General features: G+C 42.5%; 1 protein-coding gene across 2 annotated transcripts in view; it reads right to left on the bottom strand.

The window, feature by feature from the left end:
• The window catches only part of efna5b (ephrin-A5b), a 93,617-nt gene extending 69,933 nt beyond the window's left edge, over window positions 1-23,684 (bottom strand). For both annotated transcript variants that reach the window (XM_032516111.1, XM_032516112.1), the window contains exon 1: window positions 22,502-23,684. In XM_032516111.1, the coding sequence (XP_032372002.1) occupies window positions 22,502-22,626 (125 nt within the window). In that variant the 5' untranslated portion in view covers window positions 22,627-23,684. The remainder of the gene's footprint in view (window positions 1-22,501) is intronic.
• Window positions 23,685-25,530: the final 1,846 nt, after the last annotated feature.

The following is a 25,530-nucleotide window of genomic DNA, read 5'->3' as shown; positions in this document are numbered from 1 at the left end:
TCCCAGCAGGAGAGGGGGGCATCTCTTTAATGACAGCCTTTCACACCCAAACGCTATTATCAGACAGGATGGAGGGAACAGGGGAGATGTTTAGAAAAAAAAGGAAAGCAATTGTTGAGGAAAAAGGACACGAGGAAGTGAAGAAGAAGAAAAAAAACAAGGATGAATGAATGACTTAAGACGGATGCGATAAATACTGGCTACAGGGAGAATGACTAGGTAGGTATGACAAAACTAAAAACAAAAAGATGAAAGTAAAAAAGTTAATGAATGAAAGTGTGGGTGGGAAAGGTTTGGGAGACAGAAAATGAGTAAATAATGTAGACAAAGTTGAACAGTGCAACGGATGTATTCTGTTTCTGTTTGTGTGTGTGTGTGTGTGTGTGTGTGTGTGTGCAGAAGAAGGCTATGCGTCTGTCAAGTGCCAGCCAACAGATGGTGGCAAATCTATGGAGGGGGCACCTCCACTCAGTGCACAGCAGGAGCTAAGGACCCCAAGTGGTGCTCACACAGTCATCAACCACCAATGGGCTTACTCTCTAAAAAGACCAACACACACAGACACACACACGACTAATGCATTTAGACATGTGAAAACACAGATTGATAAACACTCTGTACTTAAACACTCACTTATCAATGTACAGGCTAATTGCATAGACATGCCAATTATAGTTTTTATCCAAAATACACAAAAGAAATCCCTTTTTTAATTTAGTTTCAACTATACATGTTCCGGTTACTCTGGATGAAATTCCAATTTTTTGTTGTTGTTGCTGGAACTACTTTTTACCAGAGAAATAGTGCCTATGAACACTGTTGCCGGGTTTATGGATTTTGCAGAGCAACAGGGACACTGCTGAGTGGGAGTGGGTGGGAGAGAGTGGATAAGGGTAAGGGAGACGTTTCAGAAAAGGATATCTCAAAAAACAAATTGCGTGACTATACAACTGGAGGCAAGTGAGAAAATGTGTGGTGTTTTTTTTTTTTTGTAATTTGCGTGAACTGACCCTTTGAGTTTGAGGTTAATTCAATTTCCCACAGAGTTAATTCCGGAGGAGAATTTTTCTTCAGAATCAAATCACTAAAAAACATTTTGTCATCAAATGGCTGTCATATTCAATCTGTCACAAAATCAGGTCTTTTTAGCCCACGCTCTTATCAGGGCCAAGTTACGATTAATGAGCAGGTGAGGGTACAACGTCACGAGCATTCAACGCTGGCTGTCAAATTTGTGACTTCTCATTTGTGGCCGCATCATCTAACCACATGGCCAACCTGTCTGCCCTTGTAAAATAATATAGAAACTGCAATAACCGCATACATTTTGGTTGAATACAGTTAAACGCGAATTAACCTAAACTGATTCAGGCTCGGACACATACGCACACATCCCCCTCCAACACACACACACACACACACACACAGCATAATGTCTACGTGGCTTGCATGGTGTCTGTCTGGCGTGGACCCCAGTGCTGATGCTGCTGTGACAGCTGTCTGAATCAGCAAGATCCAACATTGACTGACTGACTGGGAAGGTACAGCCAAGCAGGAGCTGAGGGTGAAGGTGTGTGTACGCGGATGCATGTAAATGTGTGTCTTTGTCCGTGTTTGTACATGTACACGACTGCTCAGGCCGTGGGTGTGCGCAGGTATACTCTGCGATGTGTGTGCATGGATGTGAAAATGAATAAAAAATGCAGGGAAGAAAATGAGAGCATGAACCATGTGGGATGAATTAGGCTTTTCTGTTTAAAAACAGGTCTTGAAGGCCCGTTGAAAACCTTGGTGTGAACAAAGAGGAACTGTTAGTCACACCGGCCCCCCTTGGGCTTCCCCGTCTTGTGACGAGCAGTGAATCAGAGGCCATTTACTCAGTAATACACAGATATAATAGCGTGTCCAATCAGCTGCTATTCTAATAGCCCTAAATTACTCAGCAATACCACCCTGTCAATTCTGAACTTACTTTTCTTCGGGCTTAATGTCTAATGGGAACCTATTGTATTCTTTGTCTAGCCAGGACTTTGTAGAAATTGCAATAGTGCATTCAATCAACCGTTAATGTTCTCTTAGCATTGGGCTGTGATGAGCTTCATTGTGTCCAGTAGTTTGTCTATTTAGTTATTTGTGTGTACTGTACACAGATATGGGTGCATCTATATGGACGTGTTGCTGTTTTGTTTTTTTCTTTACCGCCTTCCACTAGCACCTTTTTTAAATTCAGTTCATATAACCGGGCACTTTACACTATTAAACCCTCCCTCACCCCACCCCCACGGCAGCTCCCAGTGTCTGATCTAGAGACACAGGTCATTTGTCATCAGAGAGGAGAGCTCAAGGAAATGGCAAGCCCAGCATGGGAGCTCCACACTGGGCCTGACAACTCTCAATGCAGCTCTACGGAATCGCTGAATACAGTCAAGTAGCAGTTGGAGAGGAAGAGAGACAGGGATGGAGAAGTGGTGTCACTGTGTCTCCAACAGTGTGTCAGTTCTCCCTGACTTCTTTTCTTTGAGGGTTTCCGTGTGTGTTTGAGCCTACATTTGCTCGCCTGTTTATTTTATTCTCAAGACAGCTCGACTGAGGACAAAAAGAAGGTTAAAGCGGAGAAGACTGCTGATAGTCAGCTCTGCATATATAGTGTAACCTATTCACACACACACACACACACACGTAAATGCACATGCACTTACACCCCTGCACAATATCCACACAGGTTGAAAGGTTATAATGGTGAGTGTCCTGCTCTGCTGTGCTCTCACTGACCCCCATAAGAACCGATATCACTCTCATTACATACACACACATCACACACACACACATACACGCATTTAGACTCTCATTACAAGCAATCCCAAGAAGGGAGGAGGAGGCAAAGAGGAGAAGAAGGGCACTGTAAATGCATTTTCAGTCTCTTAACTTTCTCACCCTTGTGCATTATGCCTTTGCATCGATGAGAGGGAGGGAGTGAGGAAGGAGGAGGCATGTAATGCGAATCAAATAATCGAGAAGGTGGGTGTAGAGAGTGGATAGACTAAGGGAGGAGGTTGAAAAAAGACACAGGGACAAACAGAGTGTACAATAGGCAGAGAAAACAGGTAAAAAGGATGAAGAACAACAGGACGCTGGCTAAAGAATAGCCTACCCCCGCTGTGACACTGTTATAGTGTGCACTTGTATTTTATCCCAGTGTACATGCAGATACTGTATTGATTTTAGCTGTGAGGGGTATGCAATGGCAGAGGGCTATTAAATAAAGAAAGGGGGGAAAGAAAGGATGAGAAAATCAATTTCTTGTGCTTTAATGGCAGACTGAAAAAGAAAAGAGAAAAAGAAAAAAGAGGACATAGAGGGAGGAAAAAGGGAAAGAAGGGAAGAAATAAAATAAAATAAAATAGAGGTGTTGGACAGCAAGTAGAGATGCTCCGATACCACCGATATCGGTATCGGTATCGCCTCAAATACTGGTATCGGTATCGGAAAGTACTGGAGTTTATACACTGATCCGATATCACGTAATAAAGCCCTAAATAAAATCTACGTTAAATTAGTTTATTTATGTTCTTTTTCAGTTATAACTGACCGTCAAATTGGATGATAAAAGAAAGTCTTGTGGTGTTCATTGTTTGTGTTTGTTCATGTTTCACACAGAGTTTAACCTGAGCCAGACTGACAACAAAGATAGAAATCATATCCCATCCAGTACAGCTGTTAAAACATAATAAAATATATGACACGCTGGTATCGGATCAGTACTCAGAATCGTACCGGGAAGCAAAAAAATGGTATCAGAGCATCTCTATCAGCCAAGCTGGTTCATACGAGCCAGGCTGTTATGGTAGATATCCTTTCTCTGCATCCTTGCCTCAGCCCAGACTCATGGCTCCTTTTGTCGCTGGATGCTCTGGTCAGCACATTCTGCCTCTTTGTCTGCAGAACCTTCACCTTTCTTCAGTTGTCAATAACTGTATTGCTACCAAGGGTGGGTGGAAAGGCACTGAGCCATAATTGGACGGACACACGCACACGCACGCACATGCACAGGAGAACTGCCATGGATACAGACAGGTACACAAAATGCACAACACAGCTTAGATACCTGCCTCAAATAGATTGGAAGGCAGTTTTTCTGTGTCACCAAATGTCAAAAGTGCGTGTCTGTGAATGTACAGTAGTCTGTCTACAAACTGTGTGTAGCATTCAAAACATTGCGTGCCAAGAATCACCCAGGGAGATCTTTTTGTGGGCCCACCACGTGACCCAGCCCACCCGAGCCTAAACCTCGACAGCGTGAGCCAGACGTCGACCACTTATCTACCAGCCGCCACCCTCCTCCTTCTACCCCCACGCTCTCCTCGCTCCGCTCTCCACCCAAACCCCATCAACGACACAGGACAAGGCAAGCGTGAGAGAAGGGTTGGCGATAGACACGAAATGTGGCACGAAATGCAGAAACAGAGCCCCTCAGACACACAAAAGAGTCGAGCGCACAGGCGTCTGAGCCTTCCAGCCAAGCCTACAGTGTGGTTAACTTCTGGCATGCTATGCAGGACCAGAGGCAGCTGTTCTTAAGAGAGACGCTATGGCTGGATGGAAAAAAAATCTTCCTGGTGTCAAAGCAACCAAGAGGACTGTTCCACTTGCATCTAAAATGTCCAAAATAGCACAGTATGTACCTACTATAATACCCTTTGTGTGCGTTAATACAGTATGTGTAGATGCATGATGCATATATAGAGAGTGGGGGAAATGAAGCATTTTTCAGCCTGATTTCAAAAAAATCAAATCAGTTCCTCATGCAATATTCTCTATCCAGATAGCTAATATAATAACAGTTAAATTACATCTTTATGTCCGCGGGTGGGTTTGGATAACCTTTAAATCTGCAGTACGCGGGTGATCTCCTGCTACTCTGAAACACATCCCTCTGACCTTCCAATTAGAGCTCACTACCCAACAGCAGCAGCACACTAAATCTCCCCCAGGCTGCAGGTTTGGACACCGGTATAAAACAGCCTGCTATAAAATCATTACTAGGCTGTAAAAAGACTGGAAAAATTCACAATTAAGGACCAACAGAGACACAGAAAAAACAAAGCCAGAAGGAGAGGAATTATTCGGTGTCCAGATATGTGGAAGTAAAACATTTGCACAACAGACACAATAATGTCCAACTCCACTGAGAGATCAGGATGTACCAGTGAGGTTTTCTAGATGGGATCCGAGTGCACAAATAGGGGAAAAAAGGGAATTACCACTAAGCTATAAACAACTCATATTCTAATATTGGAAGTGTTCATACATAATTCCATAGAATAAGCAATGACAAGCAAATAATACCACATCAATCAAAAATCAATTGCCTTTTCTCAAATTTTCATACATCACAATATGCTCTGTGAGCAAATAAACACATGGCTAATGTGAGCTTCGCTGTGACATTTAATTAATTGGCTGTTTACGTGAAAAACTGCCCATAAATAACACATGTTCAGACAAAAAAGACAGTAGCTCATCCTCCTATCAGCCGTGTGGGCATTTAAACTAAATGCCATCCGTGGACATAAGCTGTGGCATTTCCTGATGAGACTCTTTTTTTTTTTTTTGATAATACCCTAATTACATCTGGAAAATTGTTCATCGCAGTAGCAGCAAGCATTGCTGCTGTATGTAAATACATAAAGCAATACGGAATAATTGCACAGTTATATGTGAATATGCAAAATCAAACCATTAGTGAAGCTATTAATGATAGAATAGGATTGTGACACATCGAACTGCTGTACAATCTAATTAGTGACACCGTAATAAGCCATTATATCATATAAATGGCATTAAATTAATGGCGGTGTGGAGGATTGGGAGGATGGGGGGGGGGGGGTCTGTGATGAGGAGGGCTTGTTTCAGATGGAGCGTGTAAAAGGTCACAGAGAAATGATTAATCGGATGCAGTCTCATCAGTTTGGCTTCAGAAATCGTCAAGTGAAATTAAAAGTGAAACTGTAGTGCTTTGTGAGCTGACTCCGCATGATCTGAGACAGTCCCAGGCCACTGTGGGAGCAGGATTCCCTCAATTAACTTCACAGTGAGACAGAACGGGGTCTAATCCATGCCTGCTAGTGTCAATAGCATTCCAGCACTGGCTCGCTGAACCAAGCTGTAAATAAATAAGAATATAAAATCCACTAGATTTGTTGGCCTATTCACTGCTGGATGACCAACAAAGTGGGCCGTCACTATCGTTTTCACGCACCCGAAGCAGCAAGGTTGTTTACTTTATATTGTCTTGATTATTAAGTTCCCTTTGATTCAAATTATTTTTTTTTCCATTTGGGATATCTAAAAAACAAATTACTCGCGTATAAAAGCCATAATTGCAATAAAAAGCTTTCCGATCCTTGCAATTTCTCTTTTAATAAGATAAAGGCGAGTCTCTTAAGAATTTAAACACTCCCAAACGATTAAAAAAAAAACAACAACATTTAATTCAAATGAGTACTGCAAAAATAGCTCAATGCAGAATTTAGCCCGTAGGAAGAAAACAATGAAATAAATCAATGGTAAGCTTGTAAAAGCTGCAATTTTTATTCGAGAAAGGAGATTCTCCATTGGAAAACAACTGGGTAAGTCCACGATTAACAGGCCCTCTATCACTTATCGATCCACATTTATTACTTTTAAATGTGGGTAATTGGGGAGAGTTTGGTGCAATCTCTGTCTGCATCTTTATAGAATGGCTCCAGTAGGTGTACGGGCCTTAAGTGCACTCGTAAATTGGTTTTATGAGTTTCTCAGACATATCGCTGCTAATGTTTCCACTCGACAGTTTTATGGCCACATTGTAGTGACTCTGGTGAAAGATACTTTCTAATATATTAGAAAAGTGAAAAATGATATAGCTTGATGTGGAGTTTCGGTTTTAATGATAATAACGGCGTGTTTGGCACTACTAAAAAAATCTAATAGAATCATAGAGAAGGAAGAAGAAATTACTTGGTCACTATATGTTCATTTATTTGTGACCAGACACCGAAACTTAAGTAATGGAACAAACCATTTACTTTGGTTGTGATTAGAGGGGAAATTGATCATTGTGTGTGTGTGTGTGTGAGTGAGTGAGCCTTAGCGCACACTGTGTACAACTCCCTGTATTATTCTCCAGATGTTCTCTTTCACAGCTCCGTAAAAAGACTACCGGCATTCAGCCGCCTTCCTATTCTCCGTCATCCCCATTCCTCCTACTCACACCATCCGATCCCTCCATCAAAGAAGGCCACTTTGCCAAACATGATCCCCCGCCTGTTGTGTGTTGGTTTGGTTTCGAGAAGCGGATTAAACAGTTCCCACCAACTCTCTGATGTGGACCTTATCTCAGGTTTCTCTTGACACTGGCGGTGTAGCGGTGTTATTAGAAGCTAAAGGGCTTTGTTATGGAACACAAAAGGTAGAGCTAGGCAGCAGTTAGTAAGGCTTTGTTAAGGGTCAGAGAGGTGCTAAATAGACTACCCCTGGGGCTGTGTTAACACCTTCACCTGAGACATTCATACTTCCATGGAAGGGTGTTGGGTTCAATTGAGAGAGCTGGATAAGAGATGTGAGGAGGCAGAAAAAAAAAATCTCACAGAAATATCACATTAGAAATGTATCTAACTCTATAGAATAATTTAGGAATACTATAAAGGATTAGGGAAAGATGAAGATATGCGGTGGCAGGTTGCTTTAAATGAAATATGGAACACACAGCACTACTTTTTATTACTTCCAGGAGTGGAGTACTGTCTTGAAACATTTTCAAATGGTTGTCTCACTCAATTTCCCAATAGATGGCCTCTCTTTACTATTGGAACAGAGCCAATAGCCGCTCTCCTCTGGAGGTTGCTGTTTATTGATCATTGTATCGCATGGTTGTAATGTGATGTCAATGGCTCTCTTACCTGCCTGAGCAGGCACTAGTTGGATTAAATCCAAAGGAAATTCAAACCCATGAGTACAAATCTCCTGTGCAGACAACAGAACAGTTGTGATTACTGCAGAAAAAAATTCAATTGAAAAAAATCTAATTTAATGTCAAAAACTATATTTGCCCACTGTGGAGCCTCAGAGTCACTTTGGGGGAGAAACAGACCGCATTCTGGAACGGCTCAGCGTCAGGCCTTGTTACTCTGGATCCCCATCTCCTCTCCCTCCCGCCTCCTTTCATCCCCCTCTTATCCCCCCTCTCCTCTCCCCCCTTAGACTAGTCTGGCTGGCCTACACACGCGATCCTCACGCTAGCTGGACCTAAGCCCCGTAAAGGCTAACACAAGCAGTGTAAAAACTCCTATAGGGGCCCACCTCCATCTTTCTAACCCCCTCACTAACCCACCTATCCCCCCCTCTTCCCTTCTTACGCTGCCTGACTACTCTTTCGCTTTGCATTACTTCTGCTATTCTAACTTTTCCACTTCTGAGCACTATCAATTATGCACTAGAATAACATTGGGGCCAGGCTTGGCAGCAGGACATAAAGGCCGATTATGACTGTGAATAATTCAGCCATCTTCGTGCCATGTTCCTCTTACCAGTGATACAGGGAGGAAGGCTTTGCTGTTAATGTACGACGGCAGACGCAATCTGGCCTGGACTTAATGTAAGGACAGCTCGCTACATCCCAGAGAAAGGACAGGATGGAGAGCTGGAGTGGACAGTAAAAGTGTGGCTGCACTGCATTATTAAAGCAGCCGTGGACCTGATGTCACTCAGATTGCCAAATTGGACACTGTCACGGACATGGAGACCGACAGCTGTCAATCTTTTAACAGGAAATCCAGAGCCAGTCATTAAACAGATTAATCCTTATTTATTTGTGTTCCTTGTCTCTTTAACACCTTATGAAAAGCACAAAAAAAGTTGTGAACAAAAACATATATTTCAAAAAAGAAGCTAAAGTGGAATAGAGGAAATGTGCACGGTCCAACCAGCCATTTTGAATGCTTCGGGTTCACGTCCTACAAACCAGACGAGCGGACAACCTTCCATCATATTCATGCTCCAAACATGTCTACCTTGACTTCATTTTTCATGAATTGCGTGCGAAGGTTTGCAAGTGCTACTCTTTCTAGAGATCACAAACAGTAATGAATATTTCATCACTCCACCCACAGCTAGGCACGCACTCTAATCCAGTGCAAGAAATATGATGCATGTCTTTTCCCACAGGCTAATAATCTACCATGTACCTCATGAAATAATACCACATCTGCAAAATGTCAAGCTTTTTATCAAAAGGTTTAATAAACAGTAGGCATATTCTGATGTGAAGCCAAAATTGTGAAAACTTATTTAACCCTCATGTTGTCCTTGGGTCAAATTGACCCGTTTTCAGTTAATTAAAAAAAAAAAATGGGCCGTCAAAATGAGAGCTGAACATGGCAACATTAAAAATATCAAAAAACGTTGGGAAAACCCCACAACATTAAAAAATGTGGGAAAAATGTGGGAAAAAACGATAATAATGCTGAAAAAAAGTGACAAAAAAACTTTTTTCCCCATGGTTGCCAGGGAAGACAACACAAGGGTTAAAAAAAAAAATTCATCAAATTTGATTGGGGATTTTATTCAATGTAAAAAAATTGGCGGTATCATATGGTAACATTTTTATTATTTCATTATAAAATAAATGACTAGCATCGGGAAAAGCAAAAAAACAAAAAAATTGTGAGAAAGACAAAAACAATTATTCAACTTTATAACTGCTACTTCTTGTGATGAATCGTCATTTTTGAGTTGTTTGTATTTATAACATTAACCCTTGTGTTGTCTTCCTGACAAAAAATTGAAAATAAACAATTTTGTAGACACTTTTTTAGCAATGTTTTTTTTTATCTTTTTCTTATATTTTTGGCCCTTTTTTCAACACTTTGGATGCTTTTTTTTCAATGTTTGTCCCTTTTTTTGATGTGTTCAACACTACGTAACACTAACTTAATAACTTTAGTTTTACAGTTATTTTTGGAATTTATGGTTAATAAACCTCATTTTTAGGAAATGATACCTATTGTTTGAGTTAGAAAAGCAGATATTAGGATTTATTTGGACTAAAATTAAAGGAATGGATGTTGATGGATAATCCCAGACTCGAATATGTCAACTTTTACTCAATACTATTTCAAAAACCACTTCAATTTGTTTTTCAAATGCTATAAAATTGAATAAGACGCCCCAAAATTATCCATCAAAATCACCCCAAAGAGCGTTGTGTGGAATCAATCATGTTCTTCTGGGTAATTAAAAAGAACATCGATATAGGAAAAACGGGTCAATTTGACCCAAGGACAACATGAGGGTTAGATTGTAAATTAATGTAATAAAAGGTTTGTTGTTATTTTCAAATGCTTTTTAACGTTTTAATGTCTTCAATGGTAAAATGCGCAGGAATCCCAAATTATGAAATTGATTTTTGCACAAAAATGTTGTCAAAATGTCAAAATGCATGTTAATCTTGAAACAGCGAGGCCAAACGCTATGTCATTTCTGGTAGGGAAGAAAAAGAAAAAAAAAAAGTGCCTTGACTCCCTGTTATTTGTGCTTCCGCTTGCCATGCACGCTCTAATCCCGGCTGGAATGTCTCCGGTCGTGGAGTCCCGCGGCCCCGAGAAACAGAACAGCAGGTGAAACTGAACTCTCTGAGGATTTGTCCCGCCTCACCGCTACTCCAGTAGTTCTCCTGATAAACCCGAGCCTTTGTTACACCAGCGCCCAAATGTGACTATTACCACTACTGTATTAACACTACTATTTAAGCTCTCTCTCTGAAGCAGGAATTCAAAACATTTTCTTTTTTTAACGTTCTAGTGGAATTTTAAAACAAACTATACTTCATTTCTTTTGTCCTAAATGACCCTTGACATCTGCACCTGTTAAAGATTATTACAGATTATAGATTATTTCATTTGCCTGTGAAGGTTATCCTTTCTAAGTAGCTTTATTCGTTGTCGCCTAATTAATCCAATTTCATTTCAAACATTTCAAATCAAAAACTGATCCAACCATTGCTGTTATATCGACCTCTTTGTGTCTGGCCCTCGCCACATTTTTAGTTTTTCAACACACACACACACACACACACACACACACAAACACACACACACACACACACAGGGGCTCTTGTCTGTGGTTGTGAGAGCTTAAGTCAAAATGGGGACGGGGTTAGATTGGTGCATGTTTAAAAAAAAAAAAAAGAAAAACAGACAGAAAATCAGGATGTATGAGAAAGAGAGTGCAGGTAGGCGTCAATCAAGTGCTCCAGCCACAACAGTGACTCTAACGCTGACAGCGGGCATGCTGGGTCACCCCAGCAGGACCCCTAGAGGCAAAGGCATGGACAGCCCAGTTAAAGATCTGGTAATCCCAGAGACAGGAGAGAGGAAGGGAGGGAGGAGGATGGGAAAAAGACAGAGGGGACAATACGGCACAAAGATCAAAAGAACTGGAGGAACCCGACTGGTTTACAGTATATTCCAGAAATACTTGGCGGGTGAGGTCAAATCCACAGATACACTAGCTTCTCAACCAATTCGCAAGGCCAGAGCCAAACCGAAATCACAAAACCATTTTATCATCACCTTGCCATTTAAGAAGCAAGGTGATGATTCTCCCTTCAATAAATCTACTGATGTTTTGGCTTTCTAAGCTCAACAGAGAGATTAAGGACATTAAAAACATTTGTATGCACGACAATGCTGGAAAGAAAAAAAACACCACTGTGGATGTAGCCATAGGCAGCACTCATCACCTCTGTTTATCCGGAGGGCTTAGGCCACTTTGGGGACTCCCCTTAAGTCTCACTTATCTCATTAGACCCTTAAAACTGATTAATATGAATGCCAGCAGAGGCCAGCTCAAGGCATTCTTAAGAAAGGAGGGAAGGAGGAAAAGAGATGAGAAGGATGGAGGAGGAGGGGGGGGGGGCTTTTTTTTGTCTCTGGACAATGAGCTGATGGCTTTTTAAGCCTCTCAGTGGCTCTGGGTTAATACCCAGGTCTGCAGTCATGGGATAGGCCTCGGTTCAAAGGCTGCTGCACTCCGAGGCTTGCTGCTCGCTGATATAAAAGGAAGAAAATAAACAGAATAAATACCACATCTCCTGCAACTTGAACCTTACTAAAGAAATAATGAACTGCCCTTCCAAACCTGTGTGTGTGTGTGTGTGTGTGTGTTTGTGTGTGTGTATGGGGGGGGGGTCTATGTTCTTTAGGGTGTCATATTTGGTTATGTGGGTTAATGTTTGGAGTAAGCCAGACCAGTCAAAGCTGGGCTCAGATGAGAGGAGAGGGTGAAGATGGGATTTATCACACATCCCGGGATCAATCGTTTTCCCTTTAGGGGGAAAAAAATATACACACTCAGTACAGTTTCACACAGCAACACCAACCACCACACATAAACAAAGACCAGCATGCACACACATACACACGCATACACAATTCAACTTGAAGAAATGGGAAAGCTATCAAGGAGCTGAGAGAATTGGGTCAAGAATAGTGCTGTGCTCTGCTATAGTGACACGCGTGTGCGTGTGTGTGTGTGTGTGTGTGTGTGTGTTGTGTGTGTGTGTGTCTGCCGCTTCATTAAAGCGAGTATCGATGCAGAGGTCGGCTAAGGATAAGCACGCACGCTCACACACACACACACTTACGTGCGCGCACAAGTTATAAGTAACACACCGATGCACAAACACAGATACCCACAAACACAAAAGACTCGCTCATCTTGACATCAAACCCAGGTTCACATGACGACGTCAGATTTAATTCTGTGTTATACATTTTTAAACGTGATTCATTATCTGCTTGATTCCAGAGCCCAGATCAGACAAGCTACGTAATAAAAGATCCTGGAAAATAGATTTGAAAAAGAGCTTTTCATGCCAAAGTAGTAGTAGAAGTTCAGTTTAGCCGATTTCAGAATTGCATTAACATACAGTACAATAGATCTAACAATCAATTGTAATTTTGCATTTCATTTTTAATCAAAATCCCACTAGGCCTTAGCGGACCCCGAGCCTTCAAACTCAAGCTGAGTCCAAGACAAATAAAAAGTAACAACATGAGACATCCACCATTTTAATTACAACCTTGCATAATTATACACATTATTCATCACAATGAAAGGAACGCATCGTTTTATGACCTTGCAAAGTAGATCAACAGCTCATTCTCTTTGCATCACTTTGTCTCCACAGCAGATATGTAGCATTTTGGAATGAAACCCTCCATTAAGCCGCTACATTACACACACTCTGGCATTCAGACTGTGACATGCATATCATTGGAAAATGCACTTCCAAGGGCACAGTGTGCACTGTGTCCCAGTAGTTAAGACCAAGATGCAACTTTAGTGCCACAGCAGCAACCCCCAAGTAAACACAGCCCTGTGTGTGGGAGTCTTCAGTGTCAGAGGAAACAAAGCAGGGGTCTAAACCTGAGCGCTTAATCCTGTCTCTGTAAAAAAGAGCCCCAGTGTCACTAAAACCAGACCGCAAAGACGACACCACCTCAGGGTAAAGACCTCGAGTCCATCCCCTGGAGAACCACCACCAACCAACCAACCCAACCAACCAACCAACCAACCACGGGTCACCACCAGGGAGACAGAGAGACAGACAGAGAGCCAGCAGGCCGCATGCATCTTTAAACCCTGGCAAGGACAGACAAGGAGGGGAGGAGGGCTGATGAGTTGTGAGAGAGGATGGATAAGGCTCGTTGGAAATGAGGGAAACTGCCACCTCTTCTTTTCCACACACTGTGTCACTCCTGGCTACTACATGCCTCTCCCCTTGTGTCTGCCGCTTGCATTATACTACTCCTCTCCTCCCTTTTTCTGTCCAAAAGCGTCCTACAACTTCAGCTGTGCGCTCTCCCTTTCCCTGAGCCATTCACACCATTCTCCCTCACTCCTCTTCTTTGCCCTCCCTTTCTTTTTTTTCTTTTTTTCTCTCCCTCCGTTTAAAGCACATGCATTACTTTCAGCCCTGGCTATGTGGAGTGGACACGGTGAGCAGAACAATGGCCGTCTTTCAGTCTCACGGCCTAGCAGCATTGGATGTGTGTGTGCGTGTGTGTGTGTGTGTGTGTGTGGGGGGGGGGGGGTTGCTAGTATTTTCTCTACTGTCAATTCAAACAGGCTAATGCAGCTAGCTTATTATTGGCACGTCTCGCCACAACGCTCGACTGAACAAAGTGAATGCAACGTTGTTTGTTTATTGATATTTACGTCAGTGGAAAACTGTAGCAACGGTGGAAACTTTACAAAGAGGTGTTCATATTAAAAAACAAGGCCAGCGAATGAACTAGTCCTTTCACCTTTTTACTACTTTGCCAACGCAAACAAAGAACACAAAACACAAGAAGCTGTGTCAGCCGTCAATGGCTACTGCCCACAACAACAATTTATGAATAAAATCAGAACACCTTCTTTTTTGGAATATAAAAAAGTATGGGAATAAATCAAGTAGAGTGTGTCAATTCCAAAGAGATAGCAGCGCATGCCATTGTACAGCCCTCTGTGTGTGTCTCAGTCTGTCTGTGAAGACACATTACCTCACGAGTCATTTACAACTGGCTACAACCCGTCAATTAGGTCTTTATTCACGAGCTGGAGATGTGTTCTCTTCTGGGATCTATTCTCCACACTGCTGCCCAGCTAGAAAAATAGTCAGTCACTCCCCGCAGCCCCCCCCCCCCCCCCCCCCCCCACTCCCCAAGTTAAATAAGGAAAACGGCAGTGTAAGGTCCGAAGCAAGCCTACCATGAAAGGAATTATCTGTGGAAAATGTGTCTGGCAAAATGCGAACAGTCTCAATCGTTCCCGTCACATTTTCCAGTTGAATAGTGAACAATGACAGTAAGTGAAAAAAACATTTTTTGAAACCCATCAGTCGTTTTGGCCCTTGACGTGCTAGTGTAGTTTCTGTAAATACAACACGACTTTGACGGTGAATGAGTTTAACGAGGTCAAAATCAAGCAAAGCAGAGAAAGCTGTTTTGAATCAAGCGCATGTATGGAGCTTTCACTCACAACTGTACACTTGAAATGCTGTAGGCTGAGAGCAGAGGGCACAATAGGGTATCAGACCTCTCTCAGTAGCGCCCCTTTCTGGTCAGGGGTGATAGACCAACCAAGCGTTACTACAGTAACAGCTGCTTCTAAGCCTCCATCTTACAGAGGAGAGCAGAGGAGCTGAAGAAGGATATGGTAGCGCCATTTTCAGACACGAATGAGGACTTACAGCGAGATTTCTGGACTGGGGTTTTGACCCTTATTGAACCTGCAGCAGTCCTGTATTCCTTTTAATCACTCCTTCAATTCAAACATGAGCTTTTCTGATATGGGAGCTGAATAAACCCAACAGCCAAATATTTTTGTTTCTGTCTACTCTAGTCATATCAACCACAAATCTACTCAGGTGTTCCCAGTAAAAATACAACTTTGGACTGCCAGATCTGATCGCACAGCTTCGCAAAGTAGAGAAATAAAGAAACCGTATGGGGGGAAAAACTTTCTACAACTTTGACATTTTTGAGTGAAACTAAGAAAACGAGAGCAAGGATAGAGGAAAAACTAGCCCCTAAATTAACAAACAAATGCATTTAGTAGCAACCAATGAGCAAAACGTGGAAATATTGCTTTTATCTTACGGTTAACACTTTATCATTTTCAAGTAGAGCTACAGTATACCGAGCGTTCGTTTCGCCTGAAAGAAATGGGTTGAGTTAGTGCTAAAAGACAGATCGCTGAGCTGATAGCGGGGTTTCAGCACTCCATCTGACCTTGGAGTGATTACTCTGAAAACAAAAACCTGGACGTTACAATCTGGTTCCCCAGGCAAGGGAGGGAAACATGTGCAACTTAAGTAAAGCTGCCATTCAATATTGTCAATTTCTTTTTTTCTTTTCAAGATTATTTTTTTGGGGCATTTTTGGCCGTTAATGACAGGACAGCTGAAGAAGTGAAAGGGGGGGGGGGACTACACGCAGCAAAGGGCCGCAGGTCGGAGCCGAACCAGGGCCTGCCGCTTTGAGATAATATATATATATATATATATATATATTTATATTTGGGCGCCCGCTCTACCAACTGAGCTATCCGGGCGCCCCAATATTTCCAATTTCTGTCTAAAAGACCCCGTCCGATCTGGTGGGTAACAACACATTTAATTTGACATTAATATTTTTTTTAGGCTCTTAGTGCCGATTCAACACTGTTAAATGGTCAGGCTATATGTATGAAATATGTATCTAATCATGAGAAAAATACATGTTTTCTGAGGTCGTGGTCTGTTTAAAAAAAAAAAAACAATGACCAAAATGACGGTCAAAAAAAGGTGAATTAATTGTTAAAAAGTCAGCGCTAGGCTTAGAAAAGCATAAAATCTTTGTTTTTATTTACAAAAAATAATTCACTAATTCACCAAAAATGTAGTAAATAAATAATAATAAATAAGTAACAAATTATGAATACTAGTGAATCCATAATAATCCAATCTAAAATACATATAATTATACAAAACTATTATATAGGGGTTTTTTTTAGCCATTTGTAGGCTATCTTTACTTCAGTAGGATTAGCATATCCAAGACTACAGCCTGACCACCAGGCACCCCCGGCGACAGGGCTTCTTCTGTCCGCTGCACAGCACCTCCACAAGGGTCACGGCCAAGAGTCCTCCCCCCCTTCCACCGCGCGCTGAAGAACAGCTGTTCTGCCAAGCACATTGACTAAGCATTGACTACTGCCTGCTGGGCTCATTTTCTACTTAATAGAAAAGAAAAGAAAATCTAATTTAAATGGAATGTGCATTTACAGGTCTGGATGAGAAAACAGAGTGCCATTCAAACCTAATGGAAGTATTACACAGCAAAACACCTTTATTACAGTTTGCTGGTTTTCCGTCAGGTCCTGTGATTGTTTGTGATTATGCGTCCCCTTCACTCGCTGTCCACCCAGCTCGCTCGGTGCTTGTGCTTGCCAACGCCACAGGCATAAAAGAATGACAGAGCAAAGGGGTCATTAGTGAGAATTAATCAGCCTTGAGACCGAGAAGGACCGCGAGCCAGGGCAGAGGAGAAAGTAAAACACAGATCCGAGCGAGTCAGTATAAAAATGACCAGGGGGACAGGAAAGACTAGCATGGGGACAGAAACTACCCACTTAACCAACAAAAGGCAATCTAAAACTTGATTTTTAAAATAATACTGTAATATGCCTTTTACACATCTGTTAGAGACAGATTGGTGTGTGGGCTAACTTTCCACCTCCATGCATGGGTGCTTTTGTCAGTATTCAGTCAGTATTTGCACATGCATGCGCACACACACACACACACACACACACACACACGCACAAGCACAGATTGACAAGACGCCTATTCATGTCCCACTGGTCTGAGACAGGTAATGAGAAGTTCAAGGACAAAATATGTCATTATTCTGGTATCAGAGTCTAAAAAAGAGGGAAAAGTAAGGGGGGGGGGCAAAAAATCGACACAGCATAGTACTGCGATATTTTCAGTGGCAATACTGTATCGATACACAGGCGCCAAGCATCTATCTTTTACTATATATGTGTTGGTCAGTTTGTCTGCTTGACAATCCCATTTTGCAGCAATAAAAATTAAAGTGATATGAACAAACAGAGAAATGTATCTTTTTAGATAAAACAGATGTTGACCAAGTTTCCTTTCGGGGACGTCATTTGAAATTGGGAAAAATTAAAAGTTGGAAAAAAGGTTATACATTGCAATGTGTCGCAGAATATTGCAATATGTTTAAAATCGCAATAATATCGTATTGTGGCATAAGTATCGTGACGATATCGTATCGGGGGGGCCCTTTATGACTTTATGGCTCATTTGGTACATTGCATGTACACACTGAAGCACAAAAAACATCCCCATGCACAGACAAAGACGAGCCAGACATGACTGCAACAAAGGACAGTCGTCTTTGATACCAGCGACCCGACTACTGTACACAGGCCTCCAGTTACAGTACATTGTACTTGTAAAAACAACACAAGGCAGCACGTTAGAAAAAAACGCTTCGCAGGCTGTTTGCTGGGCTACAAATTATGCAGCAAAAAAACAAATCACCTTGAGCCATTGGCATGACCAACACCGCATCAAACTGTTAATGTTCACAACACCCTCCACTTCAAAAAGTGTCGTAGTTACTAGTTTGTCATTCCCAGGCCAACGTTCTGCTTTGTTATTCCTCGCCGTGTGTTCGCGACCTCTCCCTCAGCTCCTCTCAAAGTGGGGCTGACCTCTGCGCGTCTTTCTACACCGTCAACTGTGCAGGGACTCCCGAAATATCTAATTGTATTCATGCATTTTCTGTGGCCGGCAACGAGAGAGTGAGGGAAGCTAGGGAGGGCATGAGGGAGAGAGAAAGAGAGCGGGAGAGAGGCAGAGCGGCGAGAGGCAACACGGGAGAAAGACAAGGAGGAATATGTGGAAGAATAAAGGACAGAGGGGGAGAAAGAAAGGGAAGGGAAGGGAAGGGCCCTCTCTTCGGCTTTACAGCCCGAGACATCATTAGAGCCACTGGCTGTCCCCTCATTAGAATAAATACTCACAAGCAAAGACAGTCAGGGAGATAGCAGAGGGCAGAATCCACAGGGAAATGTCTTGTATTTTAAGTTATTTCAAGCTGAAGAAACTCTGTGGACAGATCCATCTTGAAGATTTCCCATTTTTCCAATTTCCAATTTTCTAAACTGTCCCTCAAAATCATCCAAAAAAAATTTCATGGCGAAAAAAGCTGGAAAAAAAAATAAGAAGAAGAAAACTACAAGAGAAAGTGTGGCTGTGTTACATATAGAGATTGGTGAAGATATGAAAAGAAAAGAAAAGAAAGTTTCTGGTTTCATGCTGGAGTTGATACACAACGGTGGACTGAAGCCAAGGAGACACCATGGAAACCCCCTCAGACTCGCACCCCGATCCCCAACAACACAAGCACCCAGCAGAAAGACCCAGGGCACTGCTAACGCAGATTACGATACACTAAACCAATATAAAATTCCACACTAATCTACCAATTGCTCGGAATTCTGACCGATGGAAAACCAAATTGTAGAAATTCTAACCTGCAAAAAACATTTTTGCTGACTAAAGGTTACATTTCAGACACACAAAAAGTTCGGCGCCATTGTGTTGTCTGACATCGACTGAAACCGCAGAAGAAGAAGCTCTTTTGTGTGTTTTATCACACTTTTTCCAATCATGTTGCAATATAAAAATCTAATTGTGTTTTTTCTAATTAATCGTAGCTGAAGGCAGTAAAACAGGATTCAGTTGGTATTCCCGTGAAAAGGCTTATCTATTTCTTTATTTATTGACTTTTATTTCAGCTGATTATGTAACGTATTGCACACGCTGATGTGAACCATCCAACTTGAGCGGATTCATTTCAGAGCAAAAGGGACGTTGTGAAAAAAAATGGCCGACATATGGCTTTTCCTGGATGTAGTATTTGGAGTAAAACAAGCCCTGAACGACTGTGTTCAGACACCACAAAGGAAGAATGTAAGGACAAAGTCACTTGCTAACATTATTCATGACAAATTGCATTATTCATATTAATTCCTCGCTGTCGTTAAGTAACATATAGCTTTGGCTCTAATGAGCTTTTCAATGCGCGGTGATCGTTGTGAATTCTTAGAGCAGCCTAACTTTCGGTGTGATTGTGAAGCCTCGGAACAAAAGGCAGAAGGGGTTAAGTGACGTTACAGTGCCACGCCAGCTTTCTACAGTAATGCACAAAGAAAGGGACTCAATATTTATTAACTGAGTCATCAATTACATAAGTTTGCTATCTCTCGCGCTCTCTGTGTCCTCCCCTGCTGTTGTGTTACTTTTCTGGCTTCCTGCCTTTAGGCCTGCAGGGGTGAGAGTCAAACAAACTCTATTTAGAGTTAAGTAGAACGGAGTGACTGGTGTTAGCAGCATTACAGCCTCCGTGAAAACCTGTTTCCTTTCCCCGGGCAAGTCAGGGCTTCAGAAAACGGATGAGGCTCAGGAAGCTATCTATTTCTCATATTTGCAAAGAGAGTCAAAGACACAACATGCAGGCAGCCAAGTGGATCCCAAAGTGTTTTCTCCCCCGCTCTCTTTCAGCGGCTGTGCGTCCGATCTGAGATTAACAGATTTACTTTTAATTCCCCTTTTTTTTTTTTTTTACTACACTTTTTAAACTGAGAAAACTCGTCAGCACATCTGGAAGATATCAAGTTGACTGAGCGGCCGGTCAAGTCAAAACTTTTTTTTGTTGAAATAAAAAAAAGAAATACTAGTACTGTCTAAAGGAAAGTATGTCTATCAACAGCAGAAATCTAGATTCAACTCAAAATTGTGTTTGCCTCTATTGAAGAAAAGCGGCAAATAAATAAACAGCCGGGGCAAGTCAGAGTAAAGACCTAGACCACAACAGTCACGGTCTAGGGTATATCAGGCCGAGAATCTGCGCACCCCGCGAGACTGGCCCCGGCTTCAGGAGAGGGCTTACAGTCAGCCCTCCGTTTGTTTCCCTGACCACTAATTGCTTCAAGCAATAAATCATGTTTTCAGAAACTTCAAACTGTATATAAATAGTTGTGCAACAAATTCAGCGTGTGCTATTAATGGCTTTGTGCACACTTGGAGACTAAGCTGGGGATTTTATTCAACAAACACTAAGTGCCATTGGCAGTTGAGTAAAAGATCTTTGTAAAAAAACTCCACCAGCGCTGTTTAGACTTAATAAGCCGGGGACAAGGCTGTACAGTCTAACTCCAAGGGACTTATGGGAAACGCTGTCGCGACAAACATGAACACTGAGGTTGACTGGAGCCTGTCCGAGCAGAGAGCCGCTCAACTCGGGCACTGTGGCACATCTGAGAAACTTTTAATTTAACTTTGCTGACATTCTCTCATGTGGCCCCATCTGAGTCCACGGCACACACTATCCTCACTTTACTTCCAACAGTTGGATCTTGAACACACACTATTTTATAAATAGAATAAAACATTTAACAATAATTGAGGTGTTTCAGTATTTTTATTTTTAAAAGGATGAATTAGGTCAGGATGTGACTTGTGACTCCAAAAGGTCACCCATTCATGCTAAAAAAATGTATATTTTATAGAAACTTTGGCCATTTTAGAACGAGGAAGCTGTATATCGTTACACAGAGTGAAAGTTTTCTAAAGTTTTAAATGGGAAAGTTCATAGTTTACACAGTTCCCTTTCCCTTTCACAGTTTTATACAATTACGCAACCCTGGGTTTCATGATCCAGAATTTATCTGCATTATTTAACGTTTAATTTGAGCAAAATCTATTATTTCCTCTCTGAAAGCTCACTGTATAAAAACGCCCTGACCAAATTTTATTGGATTTTTTTTTTTTTATACTTCACAAAAGTGCACTCCAAATGTCAATGATCCATCATTATAATGCTGCACAAAAACACTGTATTGTATTGGCTTCTGAACTTAACAAAAATGAATAAAGTGTAGCTCAAGGCAACATTTCTTCACAGAAAAAGTGATTCAAGAACTATTTTAAAGATGGTGGGGGGGGGGGAGAAAATCACCGTAATATTCCCGGGCTTCAGCCTGCTGTGTGTCTTGGCTATTCAAAGACTAGTTTTTCATTTTGTGTAATTTGTGTGCCATGGTGCCTTTATAATATTCATGAAGCACTCCGTTACTGTATGTAGGCTACTTTTGGGTGTTCTGAGACCCCTCTATGCCCATAAGTCTCATAATGGTAACTGTGTGCTCAATTTCGTGAATGAGCTTTTTAATATTGACAGATACATTATGCTGTCGCATTTATAGTTAGTGATGAACCGTAAATACCTCTAGAACCACATCAGCGTTGGCCTACAATTTAAGTTTTTCAAAACAAGGCAGGAACCTACACTGAAGTGAAGTGGGTAAATGAATTGCCACATTTATTGGACTTCGTGGATTTGTGCTGATTAATAAGTATTTAGCCTAGTTAGATACTGGTGGTAATGGGTCCAATGGGGTCGTGGAAATACCCATTTTGAGCTCGCCAAACATGGAAGATAATGTCCCAGGCTTTATAGCTTTCACCCTAAACCTGTACCTATGATGGAATAACCCACAATGACACGCTGAATTTTCGTATCCGGACAATATTGACACCAGTCGATGGATGCTATGCCCCAGGCCTTATTACGCACGGGTTTAATCTATAGTTGCCTCGAGGGACGCGCTGATAATGAGCAGCCACGTATTGAAAATAAGACAAAGTAGCCTTTTTACACTACTGTGGTCTTATCCCTGGCTATAGCCTGTACCTTCTGGCATTACGCCCTCACTGCGGAGAATAAACACTGATGTATATTCCAGCAAAACCTGCGAACCCCGTGGTTCATGCAGTGAGCGGGGAGACGGAACAACCCCGATTCTCCGCGGCGAACCTGCCCGGTGTGAGGCCACTTACTTGGCGTTGGTCCGGTTCCAGAAGACGGCGTAGCGGTCGGCCACCACTTTGGAACTGGGCTCTTGGCTAAATACACACATCAACAGCCCCAGGCAGACGAAGATGACCATTTCCATTTGCAGCATCACTACAGCGAAACTTCGGCACGTATTCCTCTTCAGTGTCGGTCAGTCAGTCGAGTTGTACGGGCGCTTGAACCGGGACAGCTGATGAGTGTCTCATTCACATGTGGCCGTGTGTTTGCTGGCGCAGTTCGTGAATGCTAAACAAGTACAAATGAGCACAACGGACAGCGAGAACCATTCAGAGGGACACTTGAGATGACACTTCGGCTCAGGTTGAAATTTAAAGTTACAAAAACCGACGCGTCACTGGGTTGTCTCTCGGATGCAGGTCGAGGGTCCAGATGAATCACACAGGCTTTGTGCCATGCAGGATGTCAGCGCTGACACATCCGTGGTGGGCTGACAAAATAGTTCTCCTACTGATGCACAAGCAGAGAGATCGGCGCGCACACTAAATGCGCAAAACAACAGACAGTGTCTTCTGTGGTGTGGGTGATTTTCCCCTTATGTAGGGAGCTATTGGTGTAGCCTGTGTCAGGGCAAATGACAACTGCTGAACACTTCTTACTCCAAGCCCAAAGCGCAGGGGATTAGTCAGTCCAAGATGTGATGGAGAAGAGAGAGAGAGAGCGAAAGAGGGAGAGAGAGAGAGGTTCAATGTGTCCAATGACGCCGTGTGGCTCACGTCAGATGTCCATGTTTTCCAGGCAACTTTTTAAAGCCATACAGTCCGTCAGTGGCAGATGAATGGTAATGTTAGACTCGGTCCTTCGTCTCCAGCGTAAAAAAAGAAAACTGTTATCCTTTCTCGGCGTTTTACCGGAGGTGTCACTGCCGAGGTGGGGAGGAGTCCTTCTCGGTGACGGAGACAGGACGGACAGCGTTGTGTCTTCTCATGCGCTTCTCTCCGTGAAGACTCTTTCTTATTTATGTCCGCATCTCAAAGTGTCCTCCTCATATATAAGCCATCGTGTTTCTTAAAAAAAAACAAATCGTGCGTTCTCCCATGAGGGCGCTGTGTAGTCTTCCTCTTTCTCGTGTTTGGGTTTCAGACGCCGGGACACACAGGAAGGTGAAGGCGCAGGCAGGCAGCTCCAGACGCTGACTGCGAGAGTGGGTTTGGTTACGGCGGAGCGGGGGATTGTCCCATTGGTTTGAAATTATTTAAATGGGCGTCACTCGAACAAAGCCAGGCCCCTCCCCCGCCTAAAAACCGAGCTAATTCAATTACGGAGAGGTAGAGCTGGAAGGGGGACAGGGGACGAGGTGCACAGGACAGGGACCGTTTTAGAAACTTAACTGTCAGATCCGACCGATAAGAGCGAAACGGACGCAGCGGCGCGCAGAGGACCACGGACTCCATTAACTCTCTCTCTCAATTCAATTGAACTCAATTCAAATGTGTTATTTACTAATTGGAAAGATGAGTTTAGGTAATGCACGTTAACAAAGCCCAGGCTAATTTATAATATTTTTTTAATATTGGAAATGTTGCAATTGGAAATGTTGCAATTTGGCTGATTCAACGATATCGTCCATTAATCTTCCCCACCCCCAGTATTTAATCTATAACCGTGTGGAATTCAAGTCCAAAAAGGTCACATCTATCCCACAGGTTCATGAAGACAGAGAGGCGGAGGGTGCTAGTCCCTGCCAACCTCTGTGTATGGCGTAATGCTGAGAGATGATGGCCGTGCAGCGCTGCGGGAAGATGTGACGGGGCAGCCTGTTGCAGGGAGCCGACTGAAGGGGTGCACGGCGCCGCTCCAGCGCCCGGACGCCCCGCAGTGGCGGCCAGGGGGGATGGCTGACTCAGTCGGGGACAAATCCAAGTTCGAGTGCGCCAGGGCGACCGTGTCTGTCGTCGCCTTAAATCAGACGAGTGCTCACAAGGAGGATTTATGAAACTTTAGATAATAAGCAGCAGGTCTACATTCAGGTGGGAAATCCCTAACGAAAATACCTTGAACATGAATTCATATAAATAGGAGACATATATATATATAGATTTAGGACTGTTAGGTGGACCTTTTTTAGGTATTGTTGTATGTGTGTGTCTGGTGTGTGTGAGTGTGTTAAAAGTGAGGGATTGGATGTGACAAATATGTATTTGAAAAGGCATGTGAACTTAATTATATGTTTCCTCTTCTGCTCTTATGTCATGTAGAGTAACAAGACAGTGTTAGTAGAATAAAAATGTCTGAGGTTGCAGTAGCAAAGTGCACGAGCATACAAGCACAATGTGGGAATTGAAATATGAATATGAACATAATACATTTACACACATAAAGCAATAACAATACAAGCATAAAAAACTTTTTTTAGAATGCTCTTTATTAACTCCTCTTACGTTTGTGTGTCCGTCGGCCAATACATGGCAAAGACAAAAAATACTTAATTTTACATCTAAATGTTATCCTTGTAATGTCAAGAAAATTAAATGCAGTATGTTGTAAATGCCTGTGTGTGTGTGTGTGTGTGTGTGTGTGTGTGTGTGTGTGTGTGTGTGTGTGTGTGTGTGTGTGTGTGTGTGTGGTGTGTGCAACAGGTGCTATTTGCCATCAAGGATACAGGAGGACAGAAAAGCAGAGGGAAGAAAGAAGGAGGGAGGAAGGGTGGAGGGGGCAGCTAACATTTTAAAATGAAATTGATTTCATTATACTATTGTTTACATATAGCACTTAATGGGCTAGCTCCAACCTATCTCTCTGACCTATTGCAACCATAACTTCCCAACCCCCCCCCCCCCCCCCAGCCCGAGGTTACTCAGGTCAGCTGACCAGTTGTTTCTTGTGATCCCACGCCTTTAAAGTAGCACCCCCCCCCCCAAACTCTACATATTAGGCTGGCCCCTACACTGCCTGTTTTTTTCAAATCCCATCTTAAAACATGTTTTTATTCTCAGGCTTTTAACACACTAGAATAGTTGCCTTTCTATATTGTTGTTAATTTTCTGTTAACCCT

Source organism: Etheostoma spectabile, chromosome 5 (genome assembly GCF_008692095.1).
Source record: "Etheostoma spectabile isolate EspeVRDwgs_2016 chromosome 5, UIUC_Espe_1.0, whole genome shotgun sequence".
Classification (NCBI taxonomy): Eukaryota; Metazoa; Chordata; class Actinopteri; order Perciformes; family Percidae; genus Etheostoma; species Etheostoma spectabile.
The sequence above is the reverse complement of the archived record's forward strand: the minus strand, read 5'-3'. Positions and strand labels throughout refer to the sequence as shown.